The 11,501-nt window shown below is 37.7% G+C and overlaps 2 protein-coding genes across 4 annotated transcripts in view; both read right to left on the bottom strand.

The window, feature by feature from the left end:
- Positions 1 to 327: 327 nt before the first annotated feature.
- LOC106523430 (E3 ubiquitin-protein ligase RNF14) lies at positions 328 to 4,937 on the bottom strand (the record flags this gene model as incomplete). Of its 2 annotated transcripts, none has more annotated exon segments than XM_014016842.1 (7): positions 328 to 500; positions 593 to 821; positions 1,456 to 1,841; positions 3,610 to 3,796; positions 3,904 to 4,034; positions 4,143 to 4,301; positions 4,851 to 4,937. In XM_014016842.1, coding segments are annotated over 6 exon segments (1,257 nt in total), but the record flags the coding sequence as incomplete, so codon positions are not given.
- Positions 4,938 to 6,140: 1,203 nt separating this feature from the next.
- hspa4a (heat shock protein 4a) overlaps positions 6,141 to 11,501 on the bottom strand; it is a 16,433-nt gene continuing 11,072 nt past the window's right edge. For both annotated transcript variants that reach the window (XM_014016838.1, XM_014016840.1), the window contains 6 exons: positions 9,041 to 9,196; positions 8,726 to 8,851; positions 8,494 to 8,601; positions 7,429 to 7,548; positions 7,189 to 7,350; positions 6,141 to 7,097 (listed from right to left, as the gene is read on the bottom strand). In XM_014016838.1, the coding sequence (XP_013872292.1) occupies positions 6,903 to 7,097; positions 7,189 to 7,350; positions 7,429 to 7,548; positions 8,494 to 8,601; positions 8,726 to 8,851; positions 9,041 to 9,196 (867 nt within the window). In that variant the 3' untranslated portion in view covers positions 6,141 to 6,902. The remainder of the gene's footprint in view (positions 7,098 to 7,188; positions 7,351 to 7,428; positions 7,549 to 8,493; positions 8,602 to 8,725; positions 8,852 to 9,040; positions 9,197 to 11,501) is intronic.

Here is an 11,501-nt window from a genome sequence, read left to right as displayed (position 1 = left end):
GATAGATAGATAGATAGATAGATAGATAGATAGATAGATAGATAGATAGATAGATAGATAGATAGATAGATAGTTTATTGGACATCGTACGGCCAAAAAAGCTATTTAGCTACAAAGTGTTTTTAAGACCTCTAAAGATTGATTTAAGACATTTTAAGGCTAATTCTGGTCTTATTTTTGCATTGATTCAATGCCTTTTAATGCTTTTTAAGGATCTGCAGGAACCCTGAAAGGTACACCAAATTAGTTTCACATAAAGAAACGTTATGGGTAAACACTGACCCCTAGTGGTAAAGACGAAGCTTACGTTCTAGAKGGGTGGTCTACCTGTATATTTGTTCCACATCTTGGGCAGCATTTACAGTTCTCATTGAGCCAGTCCCTGCTAAAAGACTCCTCTACAGCTTTCTGGACCACCCTCTTCCCAAAGCGTTGCTCCATGAACTTCTGTCCCTCAGCTGTGGCTGACAGATACTCATCTCTTAGGTTACGCAGATCATCTGTGGAACCAGAGAAAAAAATTTATTTTTCATTATACTGTAAGGTTATTTGTTTAAATAAATAGATATTAATGCACTGTCTGTGTCATTACCTGCAGTGATTTTACAATGAGAGACGCCATGATAGCCCAGCTTGCACAGCGTGCAAAAAGCGTACTGGCAAGCTGAGCAAATGCCCATGGTTGTGTCTGGTTCCACCATCACAGCCGTGCCGCAGGACATGCGCGGACAGTACACCACATCAGCCATCAGGTCCAAACTGGACTGAAGCAGCAAACGGTCGTATCGGGCAAACAGCTCCTCATCCACCAGCTGTTTTACCTTAGGGACGAAGAGAGAGAAAAACAAGGTACGCTGTAAAAACTGTCCATCTTACCAAGTTTTAAAACCTTATATCAGCCAAAAAGTCTTTTTGATCTTGTTTTGAGACTAATTTACTAAACAAGAACTGATTGTGTAAGAATAATAATCTTGTTTTCAGAATCTGTAAGATTATTTGTCTTGTTAGTCTGAAAATTTGACTCAAATTAAGTCAAAAATTTCTGCCAATGGAGTAAGAAAGTTTTTACTTGGTAAGATTCTTAAAATACTTGATTTGACTCATTTTTTTCTTATTTCAAGAATCTTACCAAGTAAAATGTTCTTACTCCACTGGCAGAAATTTTTGACCTAATTTGAGTCAAATTTTCAGACTAACAAGACAAATAATCTTACAGATTCTGAAAACAAGATTATTATTCTTACACAATCAGTTCTTCTTTAGTAAATCAGTCTCAAAACAAGATCAAAAAAACTTTTTGGCTGATATAAGATTTTAAAACTTGGTAAGATGGACAGTTTTTGCAGTGTAGAGAGGAACTGCTGATTTGCTTGAAAAACAAACAAAAAATAAATAAATAAATACTGTCACATGGAATAAATTTTAGGAATAAATCTGTTTATTTTTTTGTCCTACCTGCGACGGCATGGCGACTGATGTGCATTTGGGCATGGGGCAGTTGAGGCCCTGAACGTTGCCGTCCTGTATTTGAATCTCAAAATAGGCTTTCAGGCAGGCCTTGCAGTAAACGTGCTGGCACTCTTTAAAGCACAGCGAGTTGGAGCCCAGCTTATCCGCGAAACAGATGCCACAGGAAAACGTTTTGCCGTCGAATACCCGCTGCCGCTGCGCCTCGTCAAAGTCCAGGAGCTGAGGGAGGGGGTCCGAATGTGGGTCCATCAGAACCACAGCACGGGGATCTAGCTTGGACGAGGATGAGCCGTGCTGGCCAGGTTTCTCTTTAGTCGCCGCGGACTTCTTCTTCTTGGGTTTGTCGGATTCACTGATGCATTGTGTCCCACCTGAACGGAGAGGTTTTAGTACGAAAACACAGTGATTTAAACTTTAATGTGATGCACACATAAATCTGAGTAATATCATTTTTACTTAGAAGAAAAACAACATTTGATTTCACTAAATAATACAGGACAAGAAAGCTATTCAGATAAATTAAAGAGGATCATTTCATTCTATATAATTTAATCTGAAATACAATGAAACTGTTACAATTTAGTTAGTAACTGTACATTTTAAGGCTACAATTTGCAACATTGGAGCACTTTTTGTCTCACACAAAAGCAGCCGACTAACTTCAAAACAGCCCAAATGATGTGAAATATAAGCTAGAGAAAAAAGTAGCTCCTAATTCTCTGTAAACTACTTTAAAAATAACGATATACAGATCAAATACCTCACATTAGGCCTCATGCAAGAACATGTTCGTATTCTTATCCTAAATTTCTCTTACTTTTGTTCGTACAAAGGGTTCGTACGAACATGTCACGTCAGATTCAACAAACTCTTCTATCTTCAGGAAAAGTGYGTAAATGAGCTGCGTAAATTMCACCTGTTCRTATCCAGCTGCTCGTGCACGYGAGAGGAGATTAGCATAATTACCACCCCAAATACACCATATAAGGCTATGTTTCCTGCCTCAGACACAAGGAAGTGTCCATTCATGAAAAATGACAGCGAAAATTAAAAAAGAACTTTACGAGTTCAGAGATTGAAGTCCGTCTGTCAGAGATCCAGAAAAGAAAATCTGTCATTTTTAGCAGCTCAGCTGTGGAATAAAAAGAGCTGCTAGAAGTATAAACAACTGTGTTAAATCATTTTCATTTATTGAGAAGACACATCGTCGCGCACCGACCCCTCCCCGGGCGCGCGCGCTGTCTCAAGTGGTCTCAGTTGCGGTTCTGAAATAAGCATTTTAAAATGTTTTCAAAATAAGTCTGACACTTTGGAGAAAACCCAGGACTCGCTGGAGGGATTATGTATCCCCTCTGGCCTGGGAACGTCTCGGAGTCCCCCAGGACGAGCTGGAAGGTGTCGCTGGGGTGCGGTAAGTCTGGGTCTCTCTGCTGCTGCACCCCCGCGACCCGATCCCGGATAAGCCGGCCGGACGGACAATTTATATTGTTAGTCTAAATTATTACATTTAAAATTATAACTCTAATTCAAGCAGAATAGCCTATTGTCAACATAATTATGGAGTGTAATTTATTTTCAACTCAAAATATCTTCAAACTAACGAAATATAAAGTTATTAATGAAGAAAACCCGTCTGGATAACAGCAGACTGACTGCTGGTAAAATATACGACAGGTCTGGACCACTCGTGAATTTTGTTCGTATCTGAAAAAAATCKTAGAATACGAAAACATTGGTGAATGSCACAAATTCTCCTAAATCACTCGTACGCACAATTTAAGAACAAATCTGTGCGTACGAACGGTTATTGCATGAGGCCCATTGTTCGAGTCTTTTACTAGAAGATGGTGTTTTAGTTAGAATTTGTCAATCTTACAAGTTCGAACACATTGGATCACCAGGACAAAAAAAACAATTTGAGATAAGCAGCTGGCTCTGGCAACAAAACCAACCCACTGAATGTTTGTACAGCATGTAGTTGTCTGCAGCAGGACTAAAGTTTAAAATAACACACACAATAAAATGTCACCAATAAAACAAATTGTGAAATTTAATCTGCTTTTTATAGCATTTTTCTGGTACTAAAAAAATGTGATTTTAATGCTACTTTTTAAAAAACAATTTATTTATATATGGAACCTTTAGTAGCGAGGTCCGTCTTCCTTCGTTCACCATTWGCTTTATTGTTCACGCTGATTTCAAGGGGAGACTTGATGCTCAAAAACTCCAGCGTCTCCTCTTTGAGGAACTGGATCCACATGAAGAGAATCTCAGAACCCTGGTTTTCCTCCCATAACTCATCCAGGTGTCGACAGAGCGCGCTCAGCTGAACAAATCAAACAAAGACGTGTAAGAAGAGATGGATAACAGGGCGGAGATGTTTGTGTTTTGTGTGGCATTGCAAAGAAATATTTAGGTTAGTATGAATCTTACCTGAGCTTTGGTAATCCATTTAGAGCTGAGAGTGAAAACCGGGGGAGAAGTGGAGGGATAGTCTGAAGGAAGCTCAAAATTGAGCATCAGTGGAGGTAGGAAGCAAACATTATGTTCATGTGTCTTATCTCCTGCAACAGACCACATGTTTGCTCAGTAGGATTGTCAAATAAAAAGACATGTATGCCTAAAAAATGAGCTGTGCACAGGTTGCATAGCCTCTTCATTCACAACCATACCTTTTACAACCACTTTAAAATCTGGAGGCAGCTCCAGACACAGTTGGATCTCTCCTCCTTGTGCAGACTCAGCACGGCGGAACTCCTCTTCATCATAGATACTTGCTAAAGCAAGTAGCTCATCCTCCTGGGATTCCTGATCCTCAGTCATTTACATTCCTTTAACAGCAAAATAGGGTTAAATTTACCACCAAACACCTAACATTTGACATTAGTATCTTAATAAACTGTGAATCTTTTGTGTATATATTAATTTCTATTTATAGTCTTAAAATACAGAAAGAAACCAGATGTAAATTAAGGAATAATCATGTAACATATTATCCCAACGACTTAATTAGTAACTTAGTTATTGCTAAGGCTAAGCTACGTCGTCGTAGCCWAAAAGTTTAAACACAGAGTTAATCTTCACTGCCGTAAGATGTTAGTTGTTCGATGATAATGTAACAGACATTTTACAAAATATAGTTTTGCAGATAATAGAAGCTGACAAACTTCAAGCTGTCAGTCAGCTAGCTAGCTTGCACTTAGCTTATGTAAATAAAGGTTTTGTTGTAGAGAAAGGAGCTCTCTACTGCATAAACCTTTCCTTCCGCGTTAAAGCACAACCGCATTTCCAAGCGATTAAATCGAACAGTGCGTTAAAAATGTTGAAATATATATATTTTCCCTACATTTAGTGTCCCAACTAGTAACCAAGACTTTTACCCTCTGACCGGTTTTTCTGGACATGACGAGTCACCGCCGGATCAGCTCCTTTGCGCTACAATGACACAATGTCCAGCTAGAAATTATGGCAGGCGGGTAAAACTGGCGTTCAAATCTCTAAAGTGAGTGTGGCAACAAAGTAATCTGTATTTAAGGCACAGTTAAAATGACTGCGTATTAACTTCATAAGTATCAACATATCAACCGACTTTATTTACTAATGAAGAGCAACATTATCTAAACAAAGGCTCTTGCCGCTGAATTTGAGCGGACCATCCGGCGCGTGCGCCGGACAATAAATGGTGCGTACAAGCCGAGCTGTAGACTGAGTCTGGTGTTGCATCAAAATACGTCCCCCTGCCGAGATCTTCACCAGCTTCACTCTAATCTCCCTTAAAAGCTATTGTTTTCAACAATTACATTTAAAGGACAAATAGAGCTAAATTAAAAGATTCTGTTCTTTTTTTTAGCAGGGAAAAAACAATAATGGCTGAAACCCATTGAGACTCAACACACTGTGTTGCTACATGTCTTACTTGTTACACGTGTTACACATGTGTGACATGTAACGAGATTGTCATGCTTTAAAAAACCGAGGCATACTTTTTTAATAAAAAAAAAATTCAACCTACTTTTACCATTGTGGCAGGTCGATGTATCATGTAAATACAAAGATTGGCAGGTCGTTGTGTCATATAATTTAMAAATAAGATAGGTTGTTGTAMCAGTGGGCTAATTAACTATGTATGACAGGCCAACGCGCACACTTTAAACATGTGTCATGTTAATCATGTTTAATCAAATAAKTAATGATGTATGGCAGGCTGTTGTATCAATTTAAAAATGGCACGTTGTTTCACATAAGGTGAGGTATAGCAGACCTGCTGTTTTTAATTTATGTGACACAAGATGCCACACAGTTTTTTCTGTTTGGCAGACTGTTTAATACAATCAACCATTATGGCAAGCCTTTATATTAAAATAAAAATAATGAAAGCTTTTGTTTCATTTTTTTTCTAGTTGTTTTTTCCCCATTATCAAAATAGTTTTAAATAATTCAGTTTCAAACACTTAGCTTTAAGCGTCAATTTTTTTCTTCATGGCCCCAGTTTAGCTTCATACCGATCAACCAAATACCTTTAACTAGGCCATAACATTTGAAGGTATCAAAGTAGATCTTCACAAATTATTTGAAATTTAAGTTAATCCTAACTAAGCACTAAATCATCTCTTCATTTACTCTAAAAACTCAAAACCAGTGCTTTGAAACATTAAAAAGCATYTATAACGGGGTTTTCTCAGAACTTTATTTTTAGGAATTATTTTTTTGCCTTTCTGGTGACGTGTTGAACCAACAATCACAACTTTAAAGTAGAAAAAAAAGAACATTACAAGGCTACCAGAGAACAAACGGGTAATTGCTTTTTAAATGAGAAAAGCAGAACAATGAAATACTGCATGACAGTAACTTGTATCTAAATCTCAGCTTTTTCAGTACAACTTAAAAAAACAAACAAACAAAAAAAAACATTTTCTGTTTCATTCAACATCCAGAAGTTGTGGTGGAGAGAAAAGAAATGCAGTTTTACATTTACAATTGAAACAACTCAAGTCCCCAACGTCCCTGTATTTATATCTTAAAACAAACTCCATTTTACAATTTCACAATTTTTCTAGGTACTATTAGTGTGAACGGCCCTGTTGCACAGTTCATCAGATCTGACAAGCTTAAATGTGCTCAGGAGAAGCTGAATATAACCTTAAACATTACAGCCATCAAAGCAGCACAGAGAAAGCAGCCTCCACCCCCACACTCACAACTTTCAAGTCTTCAAGTAGTTCATTCAATAATAATATTATTTTTATACTCCAAGAATATAAGAAAAGACGTGCCGTGGAGGCAGCCTGATGATTAGCACTGGTAACAGATGCTGTTGTCTGTCTTTAAGAGAGGCTACGGTGTCATCAATAACAATCTCCAAAGAGGGGCAGAACGGGGGAAAGTAGCAGCACGAAGAACGGAAAACTCAAGGTTGGCAGCAGAAAAACAAGTTAGTCAATGTCCATCTCAGGCTTGTCCACCGTTTCCTGCTCTGTGCCTGGTGACTTTGCGTTGTCTGGGTTGCATGGCTGGTTTTCTGTTACTTCCTGCCCATTGACTGGCCCGTTCTCCATCTTCTCCTCCTTAGGAGGCTCAACTTTGGGTTTAGGTTTGGACACCACTGGGTTACAGGATGAATAAAGCTCCTGAACAATGAAAACAGGGAAAAATGGAATTAGATTATCTGAGTTAGGTGTTTCAGGCAGCACAGGTCGTGAGTGTGTGTCTTTAAAGTACCTTAGCCTTGGCCTGAATCTCTCCAACTCGTACCACAGGGTCCAAGGCGAGGTCCTGACTGTTCTGCTGGTTCATCTTAGAGTTCATCCAGGCCATGGTATCATTGACGTGCTTGTCGATCCGAGTCACCTCCAACTCGTCCAGGTGATCATACTGCTCATCCTGAGGAAACGAGAATGGGATGTTTGTACTAACGAACAACAGATAACCCATGAACACATCGATAGGCTGACATGTTACCTTTGCTTTGTGAGCTTCTATGATCTTTGTGTATTTCTGGATTTGTCTGCCCAGTTCCTCAAATGCTTTCGGTCTCTCATTGGCTTCCACGTACCGATCGTGAATGGGCTGACCCATTTTCTGTAAAAAGGAACAGTACAGTAAAGCTTCAAGACTGTTCAGTTACAGAGAAGCCCTGATTTTTGCTCAGGTTACTTTCTTAGAGTACCCCCGAATCAGAAAAAAATGGCCTACAGCAGGGATGTTCAACTAAATTGCTCCGGGGGCCACAGTTACTGCCTGTCAACCGCTGAGGGGCCGAACATCCAGCAATTAAAGCTATTATGTAAATAAACCAAGTATTACGAAGATCTGTTACCTTTGAATTAGTTTATTTTGCTGCATTTAATCATGAAAACAACATACAGAACCCTATAAAAGTAGTGATAATTAAACATTATCAAAAACAAAAACACATTATGCCTCTTATTATTAGACACAAATAATATTTTGACATCTCTGACTTGTCAAATGTTTAAACCAATTTTATTTTCACTTTCATCATTTTATCTTCAACTGCTTGTAGTTTTAACTGTCTTGAGTGTTTATAGAGATGTTTTTACCAGCTTCTAGCCAAGATTCTGATGTTTCTGTAGATGTCTATGTTTAACTAAAAGAACGTAGAGTAATTAAAGTAGAAAACCGGGGGTTTGGGCATGAGATGAATGAACCTATTGGCGGGCCGAATTTTGGTCACTCGCGGGCCGGATGTGGCCCACGGGCCGCCAGTTGGATAGCCCTGGCCTACAGCAAGTTTGGGTTGGCATCGTCATGTGATAGGAACCAAACAAAAACACACGAGAGCTGAGCTAGCATTTTCATATATTTATTTAATTGAACAGAATTTATGCTAATTTTTATATCACAAAATTCCTAAATTGTTAAGTTCTTAACAATTTAGCTTGAAAACTCAAAAAACCTTTCTGCAATACTACCAAGATTACCACAATCTGTTAGTACCAGTACTTAGGTTCCATGAAAAAAAAATCATGTGAAACTGTGAAGTTTGTGGACCACAGTGCTTACCTTCAGTTCAACCAGTTTGTCAATGTAAACTTGTTTCTGTTGGTCCTCTCCGTCTTCATACAACCAACACTCTGTGTCTCCGAGTTTTAATGAAAACAAATCACGATCCTGAAATTTGAGCAAAGAGTAAAAAAAAATCATCAAAGCAGGAATGAAAAATGACAGGAAGAGAACATTACAAAGAAACTGAACTGATGCTGAAATCATCTCATTCTGTCTTATTTGGACTCACAGCTTCATTCACAAACTTCTCCAGCACACCGTGCAGTTTGTCTCGCATGTCGTACACGTATTCTTCTACGTTGTTCTTTGCGTCGTTTCTCTCCTTCTCCAGCTTGTCTTGCATGATCATTTTCCCCTTAAGGAGTCACAAAAAAAAACCCAGATCAGTTTATTGCGGTAGTTAAACCTTATGTATATGATTTATTTTCTTCCTTTTGAAACTTTTCTATCACAATGAAAACATGAGTATGTGAGTCTCACTACCAGACTATTTGGACTAATGTCTGTGCGTGCTACACATTCCTGGTGATTTTTAGAGCGTTACCTCATTCTCCACGAACACATTGAGCTCATCACTGGGCAGCTGCCACTGCAGTTTGCTCTCTATGGGCAGATCCACAGTCTTTGTTTTTACTTTGGCTTTCTTAGCCTGAGGAGGCTGGTCGCTCTTCTTCTCCTCTTTGGCTTCCCCTGTTGACATCTGGGGAGAAAAAAAAAAGATAGACATAATTTTTTTAAACAGATTGTGTAGTTTTAGGTAGACAGCTGTGTGTGAGTTCTGTATGTAAAACTAATTAAGGGTCCAGTCAGTTTCAGTATTTCTTTTTGTGTGTCCTGTAACGAAACGGTGAAGCCTTAAACTGCAACAATACAATCACTAGGGGTGTAAGAAAATATCGATACACTGAAATATCGCGATATTTCATTTCCTGATACTGTATCGATATTCTAAAGCCCTGTGTTGATTTTTTTATTAAGGTTTAAAATGTCAACTTYACTGCCAGCTGTTCATTTTTATGTTGTAGTTCAGCCTCTGACCACTAGTTGGCAGCAGTGAGCCAGCCAGTTGGCTCCTCTACCTCCTCTTGAGGTAGAGGTAGTTAGTGTTGGGTGGCCATATTGTAAATTAATTTTAAAAACTAAACGCTGCAAAAAATATATTTTCAAACTATGTATTGTCAAATTTAGTCTAATAATTGAAAACATGGATGAAATAAGAAATATGAAACAAATAAAATAAAACACATACAAAGCAGAACACAGCTAAATGTATAAAAAAGCATGTCTCTGTAATATTAGAATTTTCTGAGACAATGAATTTTGGTTTTTCATTTTTTCCCCAATAAGAGGTTTTTATTTAATAGAATTTTTGGACAAAAAAAAATCGCAATATATCACCTTGCTYAYAGTATCGCAATATATCGGGATATATCGTATCGTGACCCCTCTGTCATGATATGTATCGTATCGCCAAATTCTTGCCAATACACAGCCCTAACAATCACTGACATGTTCTGTCTCTGTGTCCTTCCTTCCTTCCTTAGTGAATAAATTAAGTCCAGATGTTTTAAAACGCTTTATCAACCTACATTACCCTATTGTACATTAAAATTAGCTTATCAACTAATTACCCAGGTTGTTACCAGAAAAAAGTTTGTTTGGATTTATATTAAAAGTCAAACAAGTGTTTCTATTTTGACATTGTTCTTTGAGGAAAAATCAGATTTTTTTTTTAAATATTGCCCCTAAGATGTAACAGGTGTGAATTGTAAAAAAAAAAAAAAAAAAAAAAAAAAAAAAAGGCCGTATTCTATCACCCAGTGCCAAACTACAACGACTAAGTTAAAAAGAGAATTAAAGTTGGTACTGTTCATTTAATGGTAACCTGGTGCTGGGCGATACGGCTACAAATTAAATATCAAGTTACAACTTTTTTCTACAGTCAAATTTACACAGATAATTGTGAGGATTATTAAATGTATACACTCAGCTGAGTGAGGTAAGAAAACATCTTAAAGATCTAACATTTGGATACAATATCCATTCTAAGGTTGGAGAATGTGATTTCATCCATTGCTGATATTAAGTGCAGTGGTGGTAGGGCTAATATCTAACCATTACAAATTACTCAAGTTAAAACACAAAATAAACAGCAGTTGTGTGGCAAGTGGACAAAATTATAAACTTACTCCACCAATCCAGCATAAAAAGGCTGTGCCTTCATTAGATCTGTCTAACCCTGCCACTTATATAAAATCTAATTCTAAACCTTATATGACTTCTGTAAAACTTACGTTGAAGAAAAGCAAAACAATCTTCCATGTTCAGCATGAAGGAAGATGGACTATTTATTATTAAACAAATTGATCCAAGTACATTATTAAGCATTTTTCTATTGTTCAAGCCAGTTTTGTTTTTTTATTGTTGACATTTTGGACTAGATGCTGGAACACTACAACCCCTGGCAAAAAGTATGGAACCACCAGTCTTGGATGAGCACTCATTCAGACATTACATTCTGTAAAACAAACTCAGATCAAAAACATGATACAATAATAAGGTCGTTCCAAAGTGCAACTTGTTGGCTTTCAGGAACAGTCAAAGAAATTAAGAGAAAACATTGTGGAAGTCAGTGAATGTTACTTTTATTGACCAAGCACAGGGAAAAAAATATGGAATCACTCAATTCTGAGGAAAAAAGTATGGAATCATGAAAAACAGATAAACAAAAGACCATTCAAAATACATCACTAGTATTTAGTTGCACCACCTTTGGCTTTTATAACGACTTGCGGTCTCTGAAGCCTAGATTTGATGAGTGACAAACAGTATTCCTCATCAATTTGGTGCCAACTCTCTTTGATAGCAGTTGCCAGATCAGCTTTGCAGGTCAGAGCCTTCTTGTGGACCATTTTTTTTTCAACCACAGTTTTTCAATTGGGTTGAGATCTGGACTATTTGCAGGCCATGACATTGACTAAATGTGTCTTTCTCCAAGGAATGCC

This window comes from Austrofundulus limnaeus, unplaced genomic scaffold, assembly GCF_001266775.1.
Source record: "Austrofundulus limnaeus strain Quisiro unplaced genomic scaffold, Austrofundulus_limnaeus-1.0 Scaffold156, whole genome shotgun sequence".
In the NCBI taxonomy this organism is placed as follows: domain Eukaryota; kingdom Metazoa; phylum Chordata; class Actinopteri; order Cyprinodontiformes; family Rivulidae; genus Austrofundulus; species Austrofundulus limnaeus.
The sequence above is the reverse complement of the archived record's forward strand: the minus strand, read 5'-3'. Positions and strand labels throughout refer to the sequence as shown.